This window comes from Lepisosteus platostomus, chromosome 5, assembly GCF_059453375.1.
Source record: "Lepisosteus platostomus isolate fLepPlt1 chromosome 5, fLepPlt1.hap1, whole genome shotgun sequence".
Taxonomy (NCBI): domain Eukaryota; kingdom Metazoa; phylum Chordata; class Actinopteri; order Semionotiformes; family Lepisosteidae; genus Lepisosteus; species Lepisosteus platostomus.
In genome coordinates this window covers 37,956,640-37,984,499 of record NC_142615.1, presented here as the reverse complement: position 1 = coordinate 37,984,499, position 27,860 = coordinate 37,956,640, and the positions used below count along the sequence as shown (strand labels likewise).

The 27,860-nt window shown below is 39.5% G+C and overlaps 2 protein-coding genes and 1 non-coding gene across 3 annotated transcripts in view; 2 read left to right on the top strand and 1 right to left on the bottom strand.

Moving 5' to 3' along the window:
- Positions 1–27,860, top strand: part of LOC148666183 (antigen WC1.1-like) — a 648,305-nt gene that overhangs the window by 501,873 nt on the left and 118,572 nt on the right. The gene's annotated exons all lie outside the window — the stretch shown is intronic.
- LOC148666193 (uncharacterized) lies at positions 2,329–8,615 on the bottom strand. The gene is made up of 2 exons (XM_088631719.1): positions 8,009–8,615; positions 2,329–4,776 (listed from the first exon to the last, which is right to left on the bottom strand). Exons 1-2 carry the CDS (start codon positions 8,394–8,396, stop codon positions 3,116–3,118), a joined length of 2,049 nt encoding a protein of 682 aa, XP_088487845.1. The 5' UTR covers positions 8,397–8,615; the 3' UTR covers positions 2,329–3,115.
- Positions 26,412–26,483, top strand: trnam-cau (transfer RNA methionine (anticodon CAU)). The gene has a single exon. It is a non-coding gene; the product is annotated as a tRNA-Met (tRNA).

The window sequence follows — 27,860 nt, the reverse complement described above, 5'->3', positions numbered from 1 at the left end:
TATTCTCATAACCTACTGCCATTTATTTAGCAGTAGCCATGTCACCCTGCAACTCACAACTGGCAACCCACTGAAGCTCAGCAGGTGTGAGTCTGGCCAGTACCTGGATGGGAGACCTCCTGGGGGAAAACTAAGGTTGCTGCTGGAAGTGGTGTTAGTGGGACCAGCAGGGGGCGCTCACCCTGCAGTCCATGTGGGTCCTAATGCCCCAGGATAGTGACGGGGACACTATACTGTAAACAGGCGCCGTCCTTCAGATGAGATGTAAAAGCGAGGTCCTGACTCTCTGTGGTCATTAAAAATCCCAGGGCCTTTCTTGAAAAAGAGTAGGGGTGGCCAAATTTCCCATTGGCCCTTACCAATCATGGCCTCCTAATAATTCCCATCTATGAATTGGTGTCCTTGCTCTTCTCCCCACAGATAGCTGAGTGAGTGTGGGGTGAGTGTTCTGGTGCACTAGGGCTGCTGTTGCATCATCCAGGTGGATGTTGCACATTGGTGGTGGTGGAGGGGAGTCCCCATTACCTGTAAAGCACTTTGAGTGGAGTGTCCAGAAAGTGTAAGCAATTATTATTATTCTGCTTTATTTCAATCTTAATACAAAACTTTTGTTTTCATGTTCCCTTTACCATCTTTTCTTTAGTCCTTATAATAGTCTTCCTTAAGTGGTCTAGAACCGACCCTGTTTTATCTGGACTAGATACCATCTCCAGATCTATCAGTGCTGCCAGCACACTTACAAGTACCCTTGTGAAGAAGTCAGTGAATATGAGTCTGGTGTTAGCATACAGGGCCAACTCCTCGCTTAACACTCAGCTCAGCAGTCACTGGTGATTTAACTGCTAGCACAACTGGTCTATACTCATATTATTAATAATATAATCTTAATAATATCATTAACCTTAGCTTCCTTAGGGGTGCCCACCCGGACTCAGAGGGAATCTTGCTGGCACAATATCGTCTCTCAGCTCACCTTGTTCTGTTTAGGGACTTTGCCTCGCCCCAGGGGGAATGCGCCCTGGTTTAGAGCCCTGCCCCGAGCTCAGAGGAACCACGTCTTGTCTTGGTTTCGAAATCAAGCTCAGAGGAATCGAGTCTTGTCTTGGTTTAGGGATTTTGCCCTGAATCTCACAGAGACGTGTCCTTACTCTTTTCCCTATAAATGATTCTTTATATTCTCCGTTTCCGGTCCTTCCCTTACGGCAACCTAATATACTCACCCTGTGTGCCGTCTGGGAATTACCGGAGACCTGGAGAATCCTGTCGACTATGCCAACTGTTGTGAGAAATTCTTCATCAGAGAAGCAGGACACAGTCTTGTACAGATTCAGTTTTATTGAGCTCAATAAGTCCAACAAACGCACACCGGGTCTGCTCCACAGAACAGACAAACTGCAAGGGTTTCCAAGCTCTTATATATACAATCAAAAGAAAGTTTCACAATCTGAGTGCTTGTCCTGTTATTTGATAATTACTTAATTTGTAATTACTTCTTGTACTACTCTGTCCTACTCTGTCTTGCTCTAGGTTCTGTCCTTTGATATGCAGCAGACATTGGTCTGGTTTATCCTGTTTGTGGGTGTTGTTCCTGTCTTTTATTATGTAGCATTAAGCCACTGGGGCTGCTAAAGCAGGTCAGCTTTATGGCATCTTAGTTTAACTTTTGTTTGAGGCTTGATTAACAGACCCCATCAACACCTCTCACAGTGTGCTTAAGTGGTGATACTGTGATGCTGGATAAGTGAGATATATACACGTCCCACTTCAGTTACAATGGACTTCACGGGGCTCTTAGGAAGGTTCAAAGCTTTGCCAATCTTTTTATAACCTTCTCCAGCTTTTCTCCTCCTAACAACTTTATCTCAAAGCTTCACAGGCAGCTCCTTGGTCCTCATGACAGCAGGACTGATCTGATCTGCTGTTTTAGTTGTGAGACCTTACAGTTAGTGATATTTATTGTGCAATTTATCGAGCAAGTGAACACCAGTGAATTTGAAAGGAACACAGGTGTACCTTGTTAACATAATTTAGTTTGACCTCAAGATAATTGACCCAAATTAGGTTGTTAAAAAAGGGAGTGAATACTTATCAATTAAGTAATTTTCCATTTTTATTTAATAGATGACTTCAGAACTATATTTAATTTCATTTTAACATTATAAACAATGGGGCATGAATACTTTCTGAAGGCACTGTATATGTTGCTTGTCTTGTTTAAAAAATAGTTTGCATTGAAAAAAGAACATAAAAATATGGAATTACTATTATGGAATTATTACTAATGGTGCCAAAATAAATTTTCTTATTAAAAGAGATTCATACAATATCTTGTTCTTTATTATTTACCCTTTATTGTATAAATATTTATTGTATTTGATATATATCCTCTCTGGGGAAAATACACTTTAGATTGTGCAACAAAGACTTTGAGCTTTTGTTTGTAGAATTTAATCAGATGTGTGACTTTTTTTTTTCCTTAAGAGTGACAGTTAAGGATCTTAATCTGTTTTATACACATTCTGTGTATAACATGGTAAGTTAAAAGCTATTACACAATTACAAGCCTATCCAATGAGAACAGTCTTAATTGTAAAATTAAACAAGACTAAAATTAACATTCCAAGACTATAAGGAATTAAATTCAATTGACAATGAAATTTATTCAGTTTAGACCTAATTCATTTTAAAATTGAATAAAACTAAAAACATTTTATTATACACATAAATTAAACTCTGTGACAAGAGCTATTTCTATTTTAGTCAACCGTAAATAATAGTATAGTCATAATTTAATTGACCAGACGAACTCAAAAGTGGGTGAGTACAAAGTGACTGTGACTAATAGATATTTTAGGAACAAGTAAAGGTTTGTTCCATGCTGAAAAGAGAAGAAAATAAACGTTTCGGCTGTGGAGCCTTCTTCGGATGTCACATGCCTACTTGCACTGAAAGACATTTTAGTTGACTGATAACTGACCTGGTGACTAGATTGGTGTTTTTAAGTCACCTGACTGGAAAAAACATTCTAACTGCAGCTGAATGGTTACTCTCCTATGTGAATGTGCTGGTGTGATTGCAAGTGGCTTATCTGACTAAAACTATTCCCTCGCTGACTTCAGCTGAATGGTCTCTCTCCTGTGTGAATGCGCTGGTGGGTTTTTAACTGACCTGACCGAATAAAACTCTTCCCACACTGACTGCAGCTGAATGGTCTCTCTCCTGTGTGGATGCGCTGATGGGATTTTAAGTCACCTGACCGACTAAATCTCCTCCCACACTGACTGCACCTGACTGGTTTCTCTCCTCTGTGAATGTGCTGGTGCCTTTTTAAATCATGTGTTTCTCTAAAACTCTTTCCACACTGACTGCAGCTGAATGGTCTCTCTCCTGTGTGAATGTGCTGATGTCGTTTTAAGAGATGCAAGTAACTAAAACTCTTCCCACACTGACTGCAGCTGAATGGTCTCTCTCCTGTGTGAATGCGCTGGTGGGTTTTTAAGTCACCTGACCGAATAAAACTCTTCCCACACTGACAGCAGCTGAATGGTCTCTCTCCTGTGTGAATGCGCTGGTGCCTTTTTAAGTCACCTGACCAACTAAAACTTTTCCCACACTGACTGCAGCTGAATGGTCTCTCTCCTGTGTGAATGCGCTGGTGGGTTTTTAAGTCACCTGACCGAATAAAACTTTTCCCACACTGACTGCAGCTGAATGGTCTCTCTCCTGTGTGAATGTGCTGGTGGGCTATTAAGCTACTTGAATGACTAAAACTCTTCCCACACTGACTGCAGCTGAACGGTCTCTCTCCTGTGTGAAGGTGCTGGTAGGGTTGTGAAATTCTAGACTGACAGAAACGCTGCTTCTCCCTGTGCCATAATGGCAGTTTGTCCACTCCATCTGAGCAAGGCCTTGAGTGATTCTTCCTCATCCTCTGATCGTGCTGGGGTCTCTTATTCTGCAAATGCTCCATGGAATGGCCTTGCTCTGTGTGCTGAAACTGAGCTGTGTTTTCTCCACCGTGACCTTCAGTGTGCTGCTCAGCAGTGTGAATCATCTGGGGCTCCTTCTCCAGCTCTCTGAAACTAAAACCGTCCAGTTCATTCAGTTGTTCCTCTCTTTGCCCAAGAACAGACATACTCTCCAGTTCATTAAAACTTTCAACAAGTTTCTCAGTAACCAGATTATTAAACCTGTGTGTAAAGTCATCAGATACTAAGGGATCATATGGTTGTTTGAGACTCTGCAATGACAGTCTCTCCACTTGAACAGAACAAGGCCTAATTTTCAAGCCCTGTAGGAGCTGCTGTTGCTCCTCCCTGTACTGACTCTCCTCTCGGTGCTGTATCTCAGTACTGTTCTCTTCACCAGGGACATCAGTCTGCTGCTCTGCAGGGTCAATCAACTGGGGACCCATGTCCTGCTCTGTAAGATTAAACTCACCCAGTTCTTCTTTGTGCTCTTGTACAGAGATACAGCCCAGTTCATTACAACCTTGTGTAGTATTGTTTGTGTCCAGATTATTCATCTTCTCTGTAAAATCATCACATACTAAGAGTCCAGGTGTCTCACTCTCAGACTTCATCTGCATCATGGGCACAGAGTCCAGAACCTCAACAATCTGTCTGCTCTCTGTGTGCTGCTCACTGAGAGTCTTTTTCCCTTCTGGAGCAGTGAGCGCTGTCTCCTGCATCAGACTGGAGCCCCACTCCTCCGCACTGTGCTTCTGTTCAAGAGGAGCCCTTTCCCCAGCCTCAGAGAGAGCACGGGCCTCTGAGCCTGTAAACACAGAACAAGACAAAATCTTTATAATAATAATAAAAAACTTTATTTTATATAGTGCCTTTAAAGGTGGCTTCTGAAAGCATTTTACAGAATGCCAACACAAAATAAGCACGATGAGAACACATAGTTAGAGGAGACAGTAGATGGCGGTACTAAATACAGTAGGAGCAGAGGGGTAAAGAACAGTTCAATGAAGGGTCTTCTAAAGAAGAAGGTTTTGAGTCTGGATTTGAAGGAGTTTAGAGAAGGTGACTCTGTGATATCCTTGGGGAGAGAGTTCCAGAGCTTGGGGGCATAACAGGAGAAGGCCATGTCACACATTGATTGTAGACAGACTGGGGGACAGATAGGAGAACACAATTAGAAGAGCGAAGGTTGTGACGTGGGGAGTAGGGTGATAAACCAGACAGGTACTGAGACATGCAACTTGACAGGAAGCCAGTGCAAGGACTCCAGGATAGGAGTAATGTGAACACTTCTTCTAGACCTGGTCAGGATTCTGGCTGCCGAATTTTAGACATACTGAAGTTTGATCAATGTGGAGAGAGTAGAGCATTACAGTATTTGATTCAAGATTAGACAACACTTTTCAGCCACAGTTAGTGATAACATAGGGCGTAGTGGAGCAATATTTTTGCTGCACATATGGGTCAAACGTCAAATATCATCCCTAAGTTTTTCAATATAGACTGAAGCTCAAGTATAAGATTATCTACAGATAGAGTTACAGCATTGGTTTTACAAAGTTGATGGGTGGTGCCAATAAGCATGACTTCAGTCTTGTCATAGTTAAGATGAAGGACATTTTGAGTCATCCAAGATTTTATATGGGAGATGCAACTAAATAGAATAGAGACAGACACATTAGCGTCAGGTTTGGTATGGATGTATATTTGAGTATCATCAGCATAGTAGTGATAGCTGAGGCCATGTGATCTAAAAAGCTTTAAACTACACACATGCATACAAGTACACTCACAATCAATTTGGGTTGTTTACACATAGCGGAATATGTGGGTATAAGGGGGTGTTCTGATTTAGCTTTGTCAGAAACCTAACTACCATGTAAAAAGTAAGTCTACTGTAATAATATCACAATCACATTACATTTACATTAACAGTGCACTGAGAGAGAGAGAGGGGTTAATACAGACACATTGACTGGACACTATAGTAACACTACAGTGAGAGAGAGGGCTTTATACAGACACTGACAAACTGGAAATAAAAGCATATTAACACTGCATTGACAGAGGGGGGTAAATACAGACACTGGACATAACAGTACATCAACACTGCACTGAGAGAGAGGGGTGAATACAAACAGACTGACTGGACACTACAGAACATTAACAATGCAATCAGAGAAAGGGGTTAATACAGACAAACTGACTAACTGGACACTACAGTGCATTAACACTATACTGAGAGAGAGAGGTTAATACAGACACTGACTGGACACTACAGCACATTAACACTGCACTAAGTGAGAGGTTAATACAGACACTTTCTGGACACTACAGTACATTAACACTGCACCGAAAGAGAGGTTAATACAGGCAGGCTTAGTGGACACTACAGCAAATTAACACTGCACTAAGAAAGAGGGGTTAATAGAGACATGCTGACTGAACACTACAGCACATGAACACGCACATTGACAATGCACTGAGAGATAGAGGTGGGTTAACAGACAAATTGACTGCACACTACAGTACATTAACACTACACTGAGAGAGAGGTGTTAATAGATACATACTGACTGGACACTGCAGCATATTAGCACTGCACTGAAAGGGGTTAATACAGACATGCTGACTGGACACTCCAGTATATTAACACTGCACTGAGAGAGAGGGGTGGATACAGACAGACTACCTGGACACTACAGCACACAAACACTGCAATGAGAGACGGGTTAATACAGACACATTGACTGGACACTCCAGAATATTAACACTGCACTGAGAGAGAGGGGTGAATACAGACAGACTACCTGGACACTACAGTACTTTAACACTGCACTGAGAAAGAGGCATTTATACAGACACGGACAAACCTGAAATGACAGTACATTAACAATGCTCAGAGAGAGGGGGGTTAATACAGACACACTGACTGGACACTACAGCACATTAACACTGCACTAAGTGAGAGGTTAATACAGACACTTTCTGGACACTACAGTACATTAACACTGCACCGAAAGAGAGGTTAATACAGACAGGCTGAGTGGACACTACAGCAAATTAACACTGCACTAAGAGAGAGGGGTTAATAGAGACATGCTGACTGAACACTACAGCACATGAACACTGCACTGAGAGAGAGGGGTGAATACAGACAGACTGACTGGACACTACCATGTATTAACACTATACTGAAAGAGAGGGGTTAATACAGACACTGACTGGACACTACAGCACATTAACAATGCACTGAGAGAGAGAGGTGGGTTAACAGACAAACTGCTTGCACACTACAGTACATTAACACTACACTAAGACAGAGGGGTAAATACAGACACTGATTGGGTATAACAGTACATTAAAACTGCACTGAGAGAGAGGAGTTAATACAGACACTGACTGGACACTACAGTAAATTAACACAGCACTGAAAGAGACAGGAGTTAATACAGACACACTGACTGGCCAGTGCAGTGCATAAACAATGCACTTAGAGAGAGAGAGGGGTTAATACAGACACACTGAATTAATATTCCAGAGGAGTTAATACAGACACAGACCCTGGAGGACGGTAAAATCTAAACCAATCAATTTTTTTTTTATTTACACAATCATTAGTATACATATAAAATCTAGACCGATACAACGTGAAAACAATATTTATACATGTTGTTTTCTAATGACGTTGGATTACAAATTGATTCAGTGGAACAATTGTTGAATGTGAACGAGGTGTTTTCAGCATCGTAACCGGACAAAACAGTTCAGTTTCCAGTAAAGAATCCCGTTGCTACATCACACGTCTTTCCCACGTCACTCTGCATCTCTCCACTATATTCTCACCTCTTTCGGAAAGTTTATTTGATGGCAGTTTGATACTTTGTTAGAATGCGTACTGATAATGAGAATGTTCACTATTGTGAGATGTTTTCTTTAAAATAAAGTTTGTTATTTAAAAAATCTCACCAGTGAGTTAGTTATAGACACTGGTTTTTAACACACACACACTCTGACTTCATACAAGTCACCACACTGACCTGAGAGCTGCAGTTCCGTGTCCATTTCTTCTTTTATTTCTGCAGTGACTTCACAGGGAAGCGTGTGTCCAACACGATCTGTCTGTCCCTGATCTCCTCTTGTTCCCGTCTCCTTCTCCCACAGCTGCAGTCTCCACTTCAGGCTCTCGTTTTCCTTCTTCAGCTGCGCCATTTCACTCCCGACACTGTCCTCCACACACTGTGTGATTTTAAACACGGCCCGTCTCACCAGGATCTGGGAGACGCTGAGGAGTTTGTCTTGAAACTCGTCCTCAGAGTCAGAAATCCTGTTTCGGAAAACTTCTGAAACTTCATACACGATCGATTTGAGCAAAACCTGCATGAAAGAGTCAAGCTGGGTTTGCAGATTTAACAAGCACTCCGCCATCCTTCTTCAGAGTCGGTCAGAAACAAAGGCTGACTTCCGAAGTTTAAACAGAACAGCTTCTTTATTTTTACTCTTCACAGACTCTGTTGTCAGAGCTGTGCTCTGTTCAAGCATAAACACAGCCGACGAGACGTTACGTATTCAGAACCTGAAGTCATTTAACAAATTATCTAAAGAAAATGATTCACTCACCCACACGTGGGTGAAATACACGCAGTGTCGCGCAGTATGATGACGTCATTCGTTAGCGCGGCCGCGGCTTCAAGACAACCGAGAAGCGGAGCTGAGAAAGAGGAGTTTCTTCAGCCGGATATAAACTTCACTGCACCTCCTATCGCCACCTAGTGAAGAGGAGTGAATCACCTGCGACATGCGCCTTTCGTAACGAAACAGATTCATTTTTTTGCCCTTCCACAACCCTCCTCCCCTCCTTTTGAGAAAACGTCTCAAGTGGATTTTTGTTCTACATCTCCCTACGCAGGTTTTTGGTTAAAGAAAAATAAAAAGTCCTTTTCTTGCTAGCTGGCAGTATTTCTTCTGCACCGTTAAGCAAGATTTGTATTTCATATTTTGCAAATTGTATGAATTCCTCAAAAAACAAGTTGTTCCAGAAAGGAAATAAATACTTGCATTTAACAAAATCAAGCCATATGTGATTGTCCTTAATGATAAATTCTGTATGACAAGAGAGGAAGAAAGGCACCTCAGGATTTCGGACACAGGATATCCTGTTCACTGAGAGAAGTTTTAACCATCTGGCAGTTTTCATGTCCAAGGAGCTCAATGTGCTCTCTGTGTACAGCAGCATGTCTTCTACACCCGCCACTGAAGCATAGCACAAGCTTAGCTTCTTGATATCTCCCAGAGACGCGCAGAGACCTTTTGGTGGGCAGTAGCTCAAAAGGGAGAAGGGGCACTTTCTGGGGCAGGATTTGTTACCTTAGAGTATCCTGGACACAGTTCAATGCCCTCTTGTATTTCTGTGTTTTTTATTTTACAGGAAGTTTTAATGTGACTTCAGAGGTATTATAATATTCACAACCTCGGCATATAAAAATTGTGGTCCATAATTGCTGATTATGTTTTATGATTAACAGACAAAAAATTACACCCCTTCTACTGAGCATATTCTTATTACCATCTAATTACATGCAATTCCAAATGCAATCTCTTTCCATCTGAAGAGCAAGAGTTCACATTTTTGTATCTTCACATGAAGCAAAGAATGACACAGAGGTGGGTGTGGAACAATGAACTATATATTAAAGTAAAGTTTGGTTGTAGAGAACATTACACTACCGATCCGACATCTTACTCTCACACTAGTTCTCACACTAGTTCTCTTCAACTTCAACTTTCAACTGGCGCCAGAACTATAACAGCCAGGTTACAACTTAGGAAAATGGTGTAAAGCCATCTGATGAACTATTACTTGTAATTCCAATATTACTTTTACATTAATTTATATATATATATCACTTTACTACACTCCCTCCTTCTAAAGCTAACAACTCTTGTTTCTCAATAAATGTTCAGAGTATGGAATAGCAGATTTTTTTTTTACACAACGGCAAATTCCATAGTCTAGGAAGTTCAGGGTAGACTGCCTGACTTCGTGAGATCAGAACACATTCTTGCCCTTTCCAGAACACAATCTCACTCCAATGTAACATAGTCTTTCAAGGAGGTGGGAGAACATCTCATTCAGTGCAGCCGGTAAGTCTCCACTCTCTGGGAATGCCTTCTCTGGTTCCTGCGGTGCCCCAGCAGGACCACATTCTGTATCAGAACTCTCCTGAGACCCAACGAGTTCTTCTGGGAGAGGCTCCAGCTCTTCTTGGCATTCTCTATCTCGCTCTGAGGATCTATCCGGTGATGGACTGGGATCTAAATAACATTTTCTTATTTGATCAACATGTCACCACATTTTCTGTCCATTTCCTAGAATCATTGTATATGACACAGGGCCTGAGCACATCTCTATGGAAGCAGGTATCCATTTTGGCCCCAAACCATTTCAGCAAAGTTTTGCACGAACACAGGATCTCCTGGTGAGAAACTTCTCTTTTTAGCTGTTTTGTCATGATTCAATCTTTGTTATATTTGCTTCCATTCTATTTTAGTCTTAAGGTCTGGTTTGAGTAAATCAAATGCAGATCTTAGTCTTCTGGACATCAGCATTTCTGCAGGTGATAATCCTGTTGTTACTTGAGGCGTGATACGGTAACTGAACAAGAACCTCGAAACTCTTGTCTCCATACTATCTCCTTGCATTTTTCTCATCCCCTCCTTGAAGGTCTGGACAGTTCGTTCTGCCAACCCATTAGAAAAAGGATGGAAGGGTGTAGATGTTACATGGTGGATTCCATTTTGCTTCATGAATGTAGTAAACTCTGAATGATGTGAAACATGTGCCATTGTCTGACACAACATCTGCGGTAATCCATGGGTACTGAACCTTCATCTCAGCTTTTCGATCGTTGCCTGTGAGGTGGAAGTCTTCATGGGGTAGACGTCCATCCACTTTGAATGGGCATCGATGATCACAAGAAACATATGTCCAAGGAATAATCCTGCGTAGTCCACATGAATCTGAGACCATGACTGTTCAGGCCATTCTCAGGGGTGTAATGGTGTGTTCGGTGGCACTTTCCTATTTTGCTGACATTTGCTACATCTATTAACTTCTCTCTCTATATCTTGATCCATCCGTGGCCACCACAAGTAAGAACGGGCTAAGCCTTTCATCTTAGACATCCCTGGATGCGACTGATGTAACATTTTTAAAAGACTGTCCCTGCGGAGGGATGACTACTCTCGCTCCCCACAGAATACATGCATCATGTACACTCAGAGCCAGTCGTCGTGAGTAGTACAGTGTGAGTTGGGGACCTGTTACACGAGGCCATCCTCGTTAGATGTATTCATGCACTTGTGACAGTGTGACGTTGATTTGTGCCATGTTTACTGGTCCAACATCATGTCCAACATTAGATCTTAGCCTTGTAACTCTTCGTCCTCACCTTTTTCTGTAGAACTGGAAGTCTACTAAGTAAATCTGCATTGCTGTGGTCTTTGCCCGGTTTGTAGGCAATTTTGTACTCATATGTACAGATGCATCCATTAAAAATGCGCGGTACAGACCCGCGGTACGGTAATCTACCCACAAGTGATTGGCTGGCCAAAATGACCGACAGGGGCACTCGTGGTGCATTGGTTGGTAGTGAAAAGATTTAATCATTTAATGTCTTTACTGTGCACATTTTAATCCGCTTAGTTTTGAATATTTATATGGAATTTTACCACTAAAGGGAAATTTTAGTAGCTGAGCATAAAAAGAAGAGGAGCATAATGCATCTGAAGGTCATAAACGATATTCATTTAGGAACATAAACATTACTGTATGTACGTAAACTGTACTGTGTATGGCTGGTCTTGGTAGTTTAAAGAAAAAATACACACCAGTCTTCCATTTCTCCCTAAACATTTTAAGTATGAAAGTTTTATGAAACGGTACCCAAATATGCGATTGCTGTATAGAATGAATTTTAATTTAAAAAAATGATTTAACACGAAAATTAAGCTGTTTACATCTTCCGCCTGAGAACAGTCACCCGTCGCTACCCAACGCAGAAACATAGCCACTAACTAGCAAAGAGAGGACATTAGCTAGCCAATATGATAAAGAAATAAATTATTATTTTGTTTATTTCTTTTGCACATTTATTTGAAGATTTCCATCGATTGTACAAGCACTTGGAAACTGTCCAATCCCTAGTTCATCAGGCATTTTCTTTTACGCTGGCCGGCATTCTCCCGGCCTGGCGCCGGTCTGTGTCTTCTAGGATATAATGCCAGCGAACCCTTGTTTTTATGTCAACTATAACAGACAATCTCCTTCGCTTTTAACCGAGCGTATAACCCCTCTGATTGGAGAAAAAAGACGTGCCGGTTTGCTATACATACTGTACCAGGAAGATGATTTCTTTCTATTCGAAACGTGTATTTTAAAAGTTTAAGAAGTAAAAACCTTAAAGCGTACACAGATTTCTAAACTGATCAGGATCATTATCTTTGTCTTATCCATAATAATGTTCACCGCTCTGTCCAGCAAATTAATAATAAACTTTATTTTATATAGCGTTTTAAATGAATAAGTAATTAGATTGCTCATAAACCTAATCACTTTTTCTACATAAACACAGTGTAATTGTTCTCTGAAAATGCCTTTTCTTTTTATTTAGGCTCAGATTTCAACTACAGATCGTATTATTATAAACTTTCTTGGAAAAAAATGTCTTTTACATAAACCATGTTTGCTATTAATTCATTTAGGGCTAGAATATGTTCATTGTCTTCCAATCGAGTCGACTTGATATTAGTAGCTTGCCACGCCCGGACTGTTACACCAACGCATTAGCACGTTAAAGCGATTTCATTGAGGAGCCTAGCTTTCTTAACTAGTAAGTACTGTACTTCCTTGGTTTTGGAGGGAGGAGGTGTCTTTCACTGGAAATCTCGCTCCCTTCTACTTTGAAAATGCCTGTGAAACCGGTTTTAATTCATCACAGCCAGCACTCCCGCAGAGAGGGGGGTTGTACTCGTTAATGTAGCCGGAACACATCATTATATCTCATTTTGTATTTCTATTAAAAAATCGTTTGCCCAGCCTAACACTATTGTTGTTATTGTTTTTATCCTGTAAAGTGCTTTGAGGAGCACAGCTTTCTCACCACTTAGATTACTTTTTGATACCATCCTTACACAAAGCAGAAACTTCTTGTATTTTCCGATGACATACAAGTGGAAAAATTACAGATTTTAATCATCTTTTTTCTGAACCAGAGAAAATCTGATCATGTTTCTCTATAACAATAATAAAAAACTTTATTTTACATATCACCTTTAAAAGTGGCATCTCAAAGCAATACAGTAGATGTAAACCAAAGATTACAAAGTAAATACCCAGACAAACGCAAACACGTTTTTAATAAAATGCTTTTATTCATTCAGCAGAGAGAGAGCGTAAAACCTGGGCGTAACAGCTGTTCCTTTTTCTGATCACTCGCTCTCTGGATAAACGTCTCACCTGTCCTGTTCTTTGTTTCCTAATTTGCTGATTATGCCTTCTGCGATCCACTCCTGCCCTCACACCTATTTTAAATTTCTTTGCGCGGTCCATTGTGCAATTAACCCTTGTATGTGCTGTCCTTAAGTTGATATCACATAAAGGTGATATGTAAAATAATGTTTTTTATTATTGTTATAGAGAAACATGATCAGATTTTCAGTTTTCTTTAAAGTACTGAGACCAGCCATATACTGTATGTTTAAGTTCCAAAATTAATATCGTTTATGGCCTTCACACGCGTTACAGTATGCTCCTATTCTTTTTATGCTCAGGTACTAAGATTTCCCTTCAGTGGTAAAATTCCATATAGATATTCAATACTTAAATGGGCACAGTTAAGACATTAAATATACATATACCTACTGTATACAGTACAGTTTGCATACGTAATATGTTTATGTTCCTAAATCAATCTCTTTTATGAGCATGTGAAAGGCATGGTGAATCGATTCTCAAAAATTACTGTACTTTGCATGATTGGTAACAAATGCGAGATTGCGAAATGCTGTGGTGTTACTTTTACAAAGACGGTCAATGAAAAAAGGAATGTGGACCAGGGCAATACTTTGAGTTTACAGCTTGTCCAAGGTCATTCATTATTAATACTATTAGTAATATCTGTGTTAAAGTCTTTGATGGCTACAGCTCAAACATGAGAGGTTGAGCTTTATTAGCTCCACCTTGCGGAAATTCCGGATACTATTATTTTGCTAGCGGTATTATGGGTTGTTGTTTTTTTTTTGCAGTTTTATCTAGAACAAGCGATGCTTAAACCTTTGTCTGATTCTTGTGAAACTATCCACACGACAGTTACCTACAATAGGAGTTGACTTCAGTGATGTCACTGATGGGATGTTTCTAAAAATCCATCCTCTGTAAAACGTCTTCTCTAGTTGTCCTGCATATGTATTCGCTAATGAAGCTGTGTGTTCTGAGCCTGGATCTCTACATTTCTGTATGAACCAGCTTAGAGGGCTAAAGACAGCTTGTGTTTAAATTGAGTGTAAGGTAATTTATGCTTCTAAAGTCATGGTCAGCATTTATTATTGTACTGTGCTGTAAACTTTTTCTGTGCCTAGTCACATTATTTTATAGCATTTTTATAGCGTTATTTAAATATATGTGTTTAAAGGCGATATACTGTATAAAAGCGCTGATTCTTATGGAGTGTGTTCCGCCGGGGATTCAAAAAATTTATTTTTTTTAATCACGTATCTAAGGAAAATTGCAGTATAACTTTGTTCATGCACAAACAGTGGCATGTTACATTATAATTTGGGTGTCTCCCCTTGCCAGAAAGCTCTAAATTGCATTTTGAGTGCGGTTTTTGACTTTTTCTAAATTGCAACCCATAAATAAAGCTGATAAAGCTTAGACTAACTGTATTCTAAACTGTATTACAACGTAAATTGCAAAAATGCACTTGGAATCTGTCCAAGCCCTCCTACGAAAATTATTTAAACTGCGACACTGATCATTCATCTCTAAATAAACTTTATTTTATATAGCGTTTTAGGCGAATAGGTAATTAGATTGCTCATAAACCTAATCGCTTTTTCTACATAAACACAGCGTGATTGCTCTCTGAAAATGCTTTTCCTTTATATTTAGGCTAAGATTTCAACTATAGATCACATTATTATAAACTTTCTTGGAAAAATGTATTTTATGTAAACCATGTTTGCTATTAATTCATTTAGGGCTAAAATACGTTCATTGTCTTCCAATCGAGTCGAGTTGACATTAGAAGCTTGCCACTCCCGGACTGTTACACCAACGCATTAGCATGTTGAAGCGATTTCATTGAGGAGCCCAGCTACCAGTTAACACTGTACTTCCTACTTTGAAAATACCTGTGAAACCGGTTTAATTCGTCACAGCCAGCACTCCTGCAGAGAGGGGGTTGTACTCGTAAAGTAGAAGCAGGCGAGATTTCCAGCGAAAGACACCTCCCCCACCCCTCAAAAACCCAGTAAGCAGTACTGCCTTATTTTGAAAATTGATGTGGATTTTGTTTATGATAAAGAGGATAAACTGGGAAGGGAGGAGGGTTTGGTTTTGCATAAGGGGTGGGATTATGATAATTGGAGGAATTTGCGAGAGTATAATGGTTTGATATATTTGTATTGTGGTCGTTATCTATGTTTTTGGTTGGTATAAAAAGAAAAAGCAAGTGATTAGGTTTATGAGCAATCTAATTACTTATTCGTTTAAAACGCTATATAAAATAAAGTTTATTATTAATTTGCTGGACAGAGCGGTGAACATTATTATGCATAAGACAAAGATAACGATCCTGATCAGTTTAGAAATCTGTGTACGCTGTAAGGTTTTTACTTCTTAAACTTTTAAAATACACGTTTCAAATAGAAAGAAATCCTCTTCCTGGTACAGTCGCATGAAGAGAGAGGCGAAACAGCCCTACACAGCCCTGTCGCAGTACACGAATATAATCATATCGTTATTAAATTCTTTAGATACGCGATTCCATATTATATTAGCAGAAAAGCTTAAAACTACCACTTTTTCACACGCTATTTCACATGCTAGTTAAATATTTCGATGCTTGAAATGTTTAGGGAGAAATGGAATACCGGTGTGTATTTTTCCTTTAAAGTACCGATTCCTGGAATCTGACTGGCTGACACCCTTCTGAAGTGGTTCCATAAAATCTGGTATACGGAAAAGAAAGCATCGATAAAAAAAGCCTGGATTCTCATGTATCTCATACAAGTATCTTTTAATACAGTCTTTGCTGTGCTCTTGAGGATCCTTGTGATATTTTGAGCTCTAGTTGAATGATAAGTGTCGCATTTTAAATCATGTTCGTAGTTAGAAATTATGAAAGTTCTGTTCTGTTACAGTCTTGAGTGACACAAACCTTCTGTGGTACTGCTTTGCACTTCTGCAGGAGCCAGTTCAGCACACAAGGATCCTCAGGCAAACAAACGCTGCAATCGCTTGATAAAAGCCATTTCTCATCCTTTCTCTTAGTGTCAGTGCTCCTATTGTATGCAAAGGAAGCGACTTGAAAATGAAAGGTGTGATCATCTTAACGAGAGTCTTCATGAAGGCATGCGCTGGCTAGCCCTCCACTGGCAATTGACCGGCTTGTGAAGAAATCAATCTCATTCAATGACCATACAAATTGCACAGCTTAAGGCACATGAAGAGAAATATGTGTGCATTTGACACAAAACAATATTGCTTCACATTGTCCACAAAGCTATTTTGCTTGTCCGATCTCCTCTTCCTACTTTTCAGTGAACACAATTATTTCAGTTTCTTCTCTTGTATTTTCCTTATTATTTTACTGTCCCTTTCCCCCATGTGGAGATGTATCCACATCCGAAACCCCGTTTCACCCTGTGTTTGTGCCAGTTTTACAATCTGAGTAGGAGCCTGACTTGCAGAGGTCAAGTGGTGCAATCGATCAGTGTGTAGTACTTGCTTAGCTGTGTACGGTAGAGTCTAGCTGAGGTTGTGAGTTCAAGCCTCCCCTGGAGCCATTAAGCCTTCTGAACATTTTCCACCAATAAAAAGTTAATTCACAATAGCAGTTTCACTGTGACTTTGCAGGTATTCATAATGAGAGCAATGTTTTATATGTGATAAATTTCCACACCGGAAAATATTGGAGAGAAATGGCTTGTCACACTATTGGCAGCAGGCACTCAGACACAGAAACGTCCTGTCATTAAAGAAAATTCATAAAGAAGAGGAGTGACATCATTGCAAATGTGATATTTTCTGATGGCTGTTTTGGTTAATAATGATTGACGTGGGAATTTCTGCTGTCATTACTAGTAATAGTGATAAAAACAGAAGACTCACAGCTCTCTGGATGTCGGTCTGGACTCTTGAAAGTGTTTTTATTAGCAAGCAGCTCTGGACCTCAACACCTGTTGATGGGTCACTTCTGTCAGACACACCAGTGGACACTACTACTCTTAATACTTTAACAGTAACACTATAATTATAATTAATATTAACATTAATATGAACATTAAAACTGAAACTGTCAGTAGCGCGTTGTTATTAATGCTCACATGACACTACCATTAAAACTACCAGTTGTACTCTCACTAATGTTAAAATGAATACACTAGTAGTAGTATTAGTTGCTGCCCGTGACGTCACATACGCTCTCTGTGACGAATGCGAGACACCTAGACACATACAGTGACCTGCCGGCTGTTGCCGTGGTTACCATACTTGTTATTTATAAACACTGGAAAAAATGCATTTAAACTGTTACTTACATACATTTATCAACTTGGAATATAATTTTCTAGCTCTAGGATAGAGTTACCTAAATAATAATATGAATAATCATTGTTTAATTTTGGATTGAACATTATTAACACTAAACGCACTATGGTAATTGATCGATACAGTCTTTATTGACTGTTTTCTAGATATTTAAACAAGGTCAAGAAAAGAATCAGTACTCACCAATCAGTGAAGTTAATCGATTATTCTATGGTCCTTCAGTTGAATAAATTGGTTGTCGATACATAAGTGATCGATAATTCTCCTCCGTTCCCTCCGCGCGTCTCCCGCAGTCTCGCTCTCTGATCCCGACGCTCTGGCTGGTGTCTGTGACGTCAGAGCGCTCTTTCTGACAGAGCAGAGCGCGTCTCCGCTGGAGGAGACTCCTGTCCGGAGACCGGGGGGCTTTTCATACAAATATAACATCTAAAAAAAAAAAAAACACACAGGACTGTGAAGAGAAGCGAATCATCACAGTTGGAGAAGGAGAGCGACGAACCTAGGAATAAAATTCATTAAACAGAAAAAAAAAAGTTTACATCGCAGATTATTGCGTTACAAAGCGTACCCATGTGGAGCAGTAGAGGACGAGCACGAGTCCCTGAAATAAGCCTTTTTAAGAGTTTTACACGAATCTTCAGAGTAAAGAAGCCAGGAGGATCAGACTCCTGATTCTGGAGGTTAAAATGTGTATCCTGGTTTTATTTCCACCCAGCTCTCAGTTCCATTAGTGGTCTGATGATTTAAATTAACTGTATAACTGTTACCAGACTTAATATAAATTGTAAATTTATAAGACTCTGAGAGACACTTGTGAGAGCAGCTGAATCCCAGGTCTGGTGTGGAATCACACACAGACAGGTCTTCTGTGTGATCTGAGTACCTCTGTTCAGAGCTAGAGACAGGTCAACTAGTCACTATTGTGGTCACGACCATCGGACCATTGGCTACTAATAATAAATATACTGATCAAAGTGTCAATACTGGTGTTTGTAAAATAAATACTAAGATAATTCCACACTCACTTGTGTTATAAAGCACTTAAAAAACATGTTTGGAAGCTGACATACAGTAAAGAAAGTAATACTGGAAGGGCTGGAAGTCCTGGAAAGGGTTAATAGAAGCTTCTTGACCTGGAGCAGAGCCCACAGCTGCCAGGTCAGTGACCCCTGAGCCCTGTTCACAGAGAGGAGTACCAGGAGCTCTTCTGTGTTTCTAAGAGGCTGTGAGGAAGGAGAAAATGGGGAGATGTGACCTGAGTCCAGGCTGTTCTGTCTGATATTATTCAAGTAGCAGCACTGATTGTCTGAATGTCCTCTGGTTCTGGATTGTGAGGATAGAGAGAAGTATGGAGTTGAGCTTCTGTCTGAATGTGAGTCTAAGCTGTGAATCTGACTGAGAAGAGAATAATGATTTTTTATTCTGCCTCTGAAAATTTTTCTTCTTTGCCAAACGATGTTACATCCCAGTCAGATACTCTGCACAGACTGCCAGAGTGAGAGAAGAGGAGAGAGAGATGGACAGATAAAAGCACACGCAGCGAGAGAGACATATGTCTTGATTTACTTTGAACCAACTGCTAATTTCCTTTCTGGAACAAGCTGTTTCTGAACTTCAAGAAATTCATATAACTTTTGAAAGATAAAATACAAATCTTGCTTATCAGGACAGAAGAAATATTGCAAGAAAATGTTTTCTCCTTTTAACGAAAAGTGCAGAAAAACAATGGCAGTGCATCTCCGTCGGCTTGATTTAGCTTAATATAAGTATTCACTCCCTTTTCTGGAAATTACAGCCTGCGAAAGATGAAATAAAGTTCTTGTTTTTTCTTGGTCAGTGCAGAAAAAATACTGCCAACTGGCAGGAAAATGGCAGTATTTTATTTCCTTTAACTACAAACATGTGAAATGTGAAAAGCAAAGGGAATGTGTCCCTGTGCAGCTGTTAAACAAAGGGCTGGTGGTTCAAACCCACTCAGGGACGCGCTTCAGATTGTTCTGATGTAAACAATCTCTGCTAAAAACTGACTTGAAGGGATTTCTTTGCAAACTCTCTTGAATTTTGCAGGAAATCTTCGTGGTTTACTCGTGTGGAACTACAACAAGTAAACAATTAAGTACCTAAGTCAATGTCCAAGAAAACCATTTTCACGTGTGGAATTGTAGCCTCAACTGGCTGTCGGGAGAATTCATTTATACTGGACACCCGTTGTATCCTTAGCAAAAATATTTTAAAATTAGAAAACAAATTTGTTGGAGAACTGGACAATCTTTGACAATCATTATCAAATGAGCATTATACAAATGTGCGTTTATATTTTTAATATGTACCTTAATTGTAATATATATAAACACAATTGCTTTGATATGGATGTTAACTTGAAGGATTTGAGGAAACTATCAAGGATCGCAGAACAACCAAAGATACATTTAGGCATCTGCTATTTGGGCATCTGCTATTAAAGATTAAAGAGCACCGTAAGTGTGAAGCTTGCAGACACACGAGAGAAAAATCAGTTTTAACGCACTTCATTAAACGGATGGTGTGCTTATCAATCGTGCATAAGATACACATAGCAGAGGATGGTTTCAATCCATTGACCTCTGGGTTATGGGCCCAGCACGGTTCCACTGCGCCACTCTGCTGACAGCTGTCGTATAGTGATTCAACACAACTACTCGATCTTTGCTTTCTAAAAGTGCGCCGGAGATGAAAGTTTAAACGGTAAACGCAGACGTCACTTTGAGCACTTGGTCTTTTATAGTACAAATCATCACACGCTGCTCTACATGGGCGTGTCTTCAAGATCGTTGAGAACCAAACCTTCTGCTTTCCAAGGCAACTGAATCTTTCGTCGTTATTTCCCAAATCTTCAATGAGAATCAGTGAAACGAAAACCAAACACATATACACACTCACGTCCTAGCTTGAAAGAAAAATGATGGAAGCATTTAAGAAATAACAAGAGCAGTCTGAACAGCTCCAGCTAATCAACTGCTCTAAGAAGTGATCGCTCCCTCTACACCCAGTTTATATCACTGAAAATGATTCAGGAAGCACAGCAAAGTTCTAAAACCAGCAAATGCATCTGCATACCTAAAACGTCTATTTTTTAAAGGCAAAATCTTCAGCTTTGAAAGATTGTCATCCATATATTTTCGTTTTTCTCTTTTTTACATAACACGCTTTCGAGAAATAAACTGTCTTGTAAATAAGGCTGCATTAGAAAATGTGTTTCTAGGTTTGCTAAATTAAAATCGGCACATCCCAGTGGGCGAAATATGTAGAATATACATCAATTAAACGCACACCTTATACGTATAAATGGGCTCCGTAACTGGTCTAGAATGAAATTCTAATATATGAATATCGTTATACGTCAATTAGACGTCTATGATTATATGTTCATTATACATAAATGGTTGGAGTTCTATTATACGGATAAATTGAGAGGACTATCGTTAAAGGTCTGTTATACATCAAAGATAGATTTTATAGGTGTAGAAACTAGTAAATAAAGCCAATGATTTGTTTTAGAAATGTATTCTGAAAATATACAATTATTCACACCTTAAAAATATGTAGTTCAAATTATACATTATATACAATATTGTAATAAACAAATGGCTAATCATCATAAAAACACAACTAGTAAACTTCAGTTACAAATTCTTGTAACATGGCAATATAAATATATAGTAATGACAAACAAACTAATTACATGAACACGCTAATATTTAACTGAAACCCACATTTCGATATCGATCATTTCTATATTTCCACGAAAATATTAGTAATGTAGCAAAAACGCTACTTTCTAATAAAGACAGAAATAAACTGTTTTGTGTCTCATGGTGATCCTCCTCTCCATCCTAATGAAAAGTTTAATATGATCCCTCGAGAAAAAAAAGGAGTCAATTTCCACCTGGAATGATGCCCTATCAAACATTTTGTAATATCCCTGGAAGTTTATACAGTAGAATCCTGGTTCTTGGCTTAAGTTCAAGGTAAACAAGACTAAGGAAACGAATTGGAAACTTGATGTCGAACTGGAATTTAATTTACCCGGAACATTTCACTTCATTCGGCAGTACGTGCCAGAGAGCATCATCTGTCATCCCTTCGATAGCTCGGTTGGTAATGTGGAGGATTGTGGTGAAATTAGTGGGGAATCCTTAGGTCTCTGGTTCGCTTCCAGCTCGCAGGAAGGTGCTTTTTGTGTTCTTTAATTAAATAGTTAAAATAGCAAATCTGTTTCACTCAGACATTGATCAAAAGCTTAATAAACGCTGAAGCAGAGGGTCCTGTTCCGAATTCAGCTCACGTCTGATTGTCTTGTTTTGGCCAATATCTAATCTTTGAATTAAGGGAATACTCTGTTTGCTTTGTAATTAAAAAAAAACATACGGTACAAATGTCAAGTTTTTGGTAGATATAAAGGTGTTCTCTGTTTTCAAAGGATAGGTACTTAATTGGCTTTATGATTTGGTATTTATTTTGTATCGTTGTATTATAAAGTTTGTGCTTTCTGTGTTTTTATCGTATTGCTAACTTATTTTTTAAACAAATGCTTACAAAGGCAAACACGGCACACATCTGTTTATACCAGCGGTAAATTGTACATTTTTATTAAGTAGAAGCTACTGTTCACTTTTGGGAGTATAACAGGTTCGATATAAAGTGGCAAAAATATAAAAGGGGATTATACCCCAGACTGCGTATAAAGTTCTCGTTGTGACTGTTGTTTTATTTTGAGATAAAAATGGCATACTGTGCACGAAATGTTGCAGAAACACAATCTGTTATTTTAATAATTATTATTTAAATAATTTGATCAAATTGAGGCCCCGGATCCAAATATTCAGTTCTGATTTTCTAAAGTGATATCTTCCCTTCTTCTCGTGGAAGTCACACGATGTGAGCAATTGTTTTTTTTTTCACATTGTGATCCAAAGAGCCTCAGGCGCACAGTAACCAAACCAGGATGGATTCTGCTGGGAACCTACTGAGCTCATTCTCACTCCCTGTGCTGAAAACAGAATCAGCTCTTCGCCGAACACTGTCTGCAGCTGCTGGATGGTGCTCTGCGTCCTACTGCTCCAGCAATTACTTTGACTAAAGACGGATCACTTGTGTGCTTTTAACCTTCTCGCAGCTACAGGCGAGACTGAAGCTGGAGATGTGAAGGCACCTGCTGGTACTGTACATCTTCTCTAACTTTCACAATCGCGACAGACTTCTCTTTAAAAAAAATAAAAAGTAGATATAGCCCTGAAAAAGCATTAGCTTTATCAGTTTTTACATTAATCGATTTTGAATCACATTTTGATATTTGACATTTGATATAATTTTTATTGCATTTTACATAATAATAATTATTATTGCTTACACTTATATAGCGCTTTTCTGGACACTGCACTCAATGTGCTTTACAGGTAAGGGGAATCTCCTCCACCATAACCAACGTACAGCATCCTCCTGAATGAACACAGAGAGTCAGGACCTCGGTTTTACTTCTCAGCCGACGGACGGCACCTGTTTACAGTTTAGTGTCCCCATCATAATACTGGGGCATGAGGACACACATGGACCGCAGGGTGAGCGCCCACCGACAGAAACCAGATGGTTCCGTGTGTCGGGCTCGGCTGGGAGCAGGACAATGACGTCACGGGGACAAAGTAGAGGAAATCAAAACGGTTCTATAAAAGACCTGTGTCAGCTGTCGGTTTGCACTCTGGACTCTAAATCCACCGTTCCAATTTCAAATCTCTCTAACACCTGAGCTGCGGCTTCTTCCGAGTACTTATTTGTATACTTATTATGTGTAAGTGTATAGATGAAACCTTTAATGTATTGTTGAGTTTAAATCAACATGCTTTACTAATACAAGAGAGAAGTATAGTATGAAGGATGGGACAAATTTATGATTTCTTGGAAGAAAACGGTTTTTATTTGCATTTGAAATGAAGCGGAATTTTAGGGCGACACACAAACCCTTTGTCTTTTTTAGAGATATTTTTAAACAGACAAAATTGTAGAAAACGTGTTTTTTGAGCACCACAATATCAGGGCCAGTTGCGTAATGAATAACGCGTCAGAGGATTATAGGTTCGACTCCTATTTGGCTCGTGTTGCGTTTATACCATTTACATTCCTTTATATAAATGAGCTGCACCTGAAAGCTATAGAAAACACTTTGGGTAAGTTGACGAAATTCGAAAGGCTGCAGACAACTTAACACTGTTCTGTCTGGAGATCAGCTCCCGCTCTGAACTAAATTGCAATGAAAAACCATGCGTAACAAAGCTGGAGAACAGCTGAACTTGTGCTCAGTACGGTGCTGAGGGTTCATTAGTGGCGTTGTTGTAATTAGCACGAACTGCACAGGCTCTGAATCAGCCCATTTCAATTAGTCTGATCAGTGTAGGACACGTTAATGTGGAAGTGCTGTTGTTTTTATTTTACATATTGTTAGCATTTTAATGAATTGTTAAAAGATTGATACACAAATCGCTAAATACGAAACGTAAAAAAACCCAACTGTAAACAATTGACCAATCATATTCCTGAATTTTAAATCCCTGGGTTTATCTGTGTCCGAGTGCCTGGTGTAGCTATTTTAAAAGCAGAGGCTATGATTTATTGTGGAAGTGCATTGTTGCCACTAAGGGAAAAAAATCCTGAGTTCTCTTAATTAAGAAATACCAAATTATCTCCTAATTAAGAGATAGCAACGATATCATATGTGTGTATGAACAACCTGTTACATTTGCAATGGCAGTACCTACAGGCTATCGATAGGTTTGCTGGCACTGTGGGTTTGTTGTTCCTGACAATGTGCACGCTGAGAAATGCGCACGGACTGACTTTCTTCTCGCAATGAAAATGTTACCGTTTGTAGCTCATGTAAACACAGTCTTAACCAGTAGCACACTCATATATATCTCTGAATCAAGAACCAATGTGCCTTGGAATCCATTGTACCGCTTCAAACTGAAGTCAGATATTTAGTCTTAAAACTACATAACTCAGGATTTTATTTTATTTTTTCCTTGATGGCAGCATTGGCTTCTGTAATTTAGATTCAACCACTGAAGAGGTTGGTTTTGTGTTTTAGCTATTGAACATAACTGGTAAGTTTAAGTCAGTTCTTGTAACTCTTTCCACTCGAAAGAGCTGTATTAATACCGACGCACCTGTCTCCACAGGAAAGTTATTGCTGCCCCCAAACCAATGTACTGCAGCTTGTGGCCACGTGTTCCTGCTGTCAGCCTGTGATACCATGTTCGTCTTACGCCTTTACCATGCCAAGAACGGGATTTGAACCTAGACGAGCAGAGCACAATGGATTAGCAATCCAAAAAGTGACTCCTGTTTAATTTTCTTTTCGCTTGCTCGATTTGTGGTACGCTCCGCAATCCTTACAACGATAAACAAAACGACTTCATGTGCCACAGCATTCTGCTGCAGGTACGGTTTGCACCGTGTATTGGGCGAACCCGAATGAAATATTTCAAATATGTGAAGAATTTCATGAAACCTGAAAAAAGATCACAGCCAATGTCAACAGTTCAGAGCCTGTAGGTAGCTTCAACAGAACAAAACGATCTGAAGCCGCAATTCTTTCATAGAGTGTATTGTGACACTCTAACCACGCTGTTGCTATTACTGCTACTTCTGCTGCCGTTGCTTTAAACTCTACTCAGCGGGCAAGTAAAGTTGTACAAGGAATAGACTACTTTGAGCCGTCCAAGTTCCATTATATGAATTTAAGTTTTTTTTTTAAATTAATAACAGCATTAGTAATACAATGCGTGCTCAGAAACGTTACTTATTAGCTTATGAAGCAACAGTGTTTCGACAATTTGCGGTCTTCAAAAAGTAAACCCTGAAGTTTTTATACTTCTTTGTGAACAGATCACCTTTGATTTAGAAAAGAAAAACTTACTCCCCTGTTGCTTTCATTGCAATATCTGAATCGAGACCCAAGCGCTTAGAAAGCTGAATAACTCAAAAGTCATAAACCCGATTTTAATTTAGATAAACATTTTCTAATGCAGCCTTCATTACATCACAGTCTATTTCTCGAAAGCGTGTTATATAAAAAAGAGAAAAACGAAAATATATGGATGACAATATTTTAAAGCAAAAGATTTTACTTATGAGAATTTGTCATCTTATGTATCTAGACGCTTTTCAACCGCTGGTTTTAGAACTTTACTGTGCTTCCTGCATCATTTTTAGCGTTATAAACTGGGTGTGGAGGTAGCGATCACTTTGTAGAGCAGTTGATAGGCTGAACCTGTTCAGACTACTCTTGTTATTTCCCAATTGCTTCCATCATTTTTCTTTCACGTTAGGACGCGAGTGTGTAGATGTGTTTGGTTTTCGTTTCACTGATTCTCATTGAAGATTTGAGAATTAACGACGAAAGAATCAGTTGCCTCGGAAAGCAGAAGGTTTGGTTCTCAACGATCTTGAAGACGCACCCATGTAGAGCAGCGTGTGAAGATTCGTACTACAAAACACCAAGTGCTCAAAGTGACGTCTGCGTTTACCGTTGAAACTTTTCATCTCAGGTGTAAAAGTAGTTGTGTTGAATAGCTTCCTGTAGCAGAGTGGCGCAGCGGAAGCGTGCTGGGCCCATAACCCAGAGGTCGATGGATCGAAACCATCCTCTGCTATACACGGTTTACGCACGATTGATAAGCGCACTGTCACTTTAATGAAGTGCTTTGAAACTATTTTTTCTCTCGTGTGTGCAAGCTTCAAACTTAGGGTATTCTTTAATCTTTACCAATAGCAGATGCCCAAGTGTATCTTGTTCTGAGATCCTTGATAGTTTCCTCAAATCCTTCAAATGAACATTAATATCGGAGCAATTATGTTTATACAGTATATATTACAGTTAAGGCACATATAAGAAAATATCAACGCACATTTGTATAATGCTCATTTAATAATGATTGTCAACGATTGTCAAGTTATCCAACAAATCTGTGTTCTAATTTTGAAATATTTTTGCTAAGGATACAACGGGTGTATAAATGAATTCTCCCGACAGCCAGTTGAAGATAAAATTCCAGACGTGAAAATAGTTTTCTTGGACATTGACTTAGGTACTTAATTGTTTACTTGTAGTTCCACACGAGTAAACCACGAAGATTTCCTGCAAAAGTCAAGAGAGTTTGCTAAGAAATCCCTTCAAGTCAGTTTCTAGCAGAGATTGTTTACATCAGAACAATCTGAAGCGTATCCCTGAGTGGGTTTCAACCACCAGCCCTTTGCTTAACAGCTGCACAGGGACACGTTCCCTTTGCGTTTCACATTTCACATCTTTGTAGCAAAAGGAAATAAAATACTGCCATTTTCCTGCCAGTTGGCAGTATTTCTTCTGCACTGACCAAGAAAAACCAAGAACTTGATTTCATCTTTCGCAGGCTGTAATTTCCAGAAAAGGGAGTGAATACTTGTATTAAGCAAAATCAAGCCGACGGAAATGCACTGCTGTTGTTTTTCTGCACTTTTCGTTAAAAGGAGAAAAAATCACTGGCATTTTTAACTTGTAACAGTTAATTTAAATTATCAGACCACCTATGGAACTGAGAGCTGGGTGGAAATAAAACCAGGATACACATTTTAACCTCTAGAATCAGGAGTCTGATCCTCCTGGCTTCTATACTCTGAAGATTCGTGTAAAACCCTTAAATGCGCTTATTACAGGGACTCGTGCTCGTTCTCTACTGCTACTCTCTACTACTCTCTGCTACTCCACACGGGTACGCTTTATAACGCATTAATCTGTGAAGTAAACTATATATTTTTTCTGTTTAATGAATTTAATTCCTAGGTTTGTTGCTCTCCTTCTCCAACTGTTATGAATCGCTTCTCTTCACAGCCCGGTGTGTTTTGGAGATGTTATATCTGTAAGAAAAGCCCCCCGGGCTCCGGACAGGAGTCTTCTCCAGCGGAGACGCGCTCTCCTCTGTCAGAAAGAGCGCTGTGACGTCACAGACACCAGCCAGAGCCCCGGAATCAGTGCGCAAAACCGCGGGAGGCGC

Bases quoted from the DNA above. Each gene is read 5' to 3' on its own strand.
- LOC148666193 (XM_088631719.1), bottom strand. From the start codon at position 8,396: ATGGCGGAGTGCTTGTTAAATCTGCAAACCCAGCTTGACTCTTTCATG. The intron at 4,777-8,008 runs GTCAGTGTGGTG...CTGTGTTTACAG, and splicing joins CACGGAACTGCAGCTCTCAG to GCTCAGAGGCCCGTGCTCTC.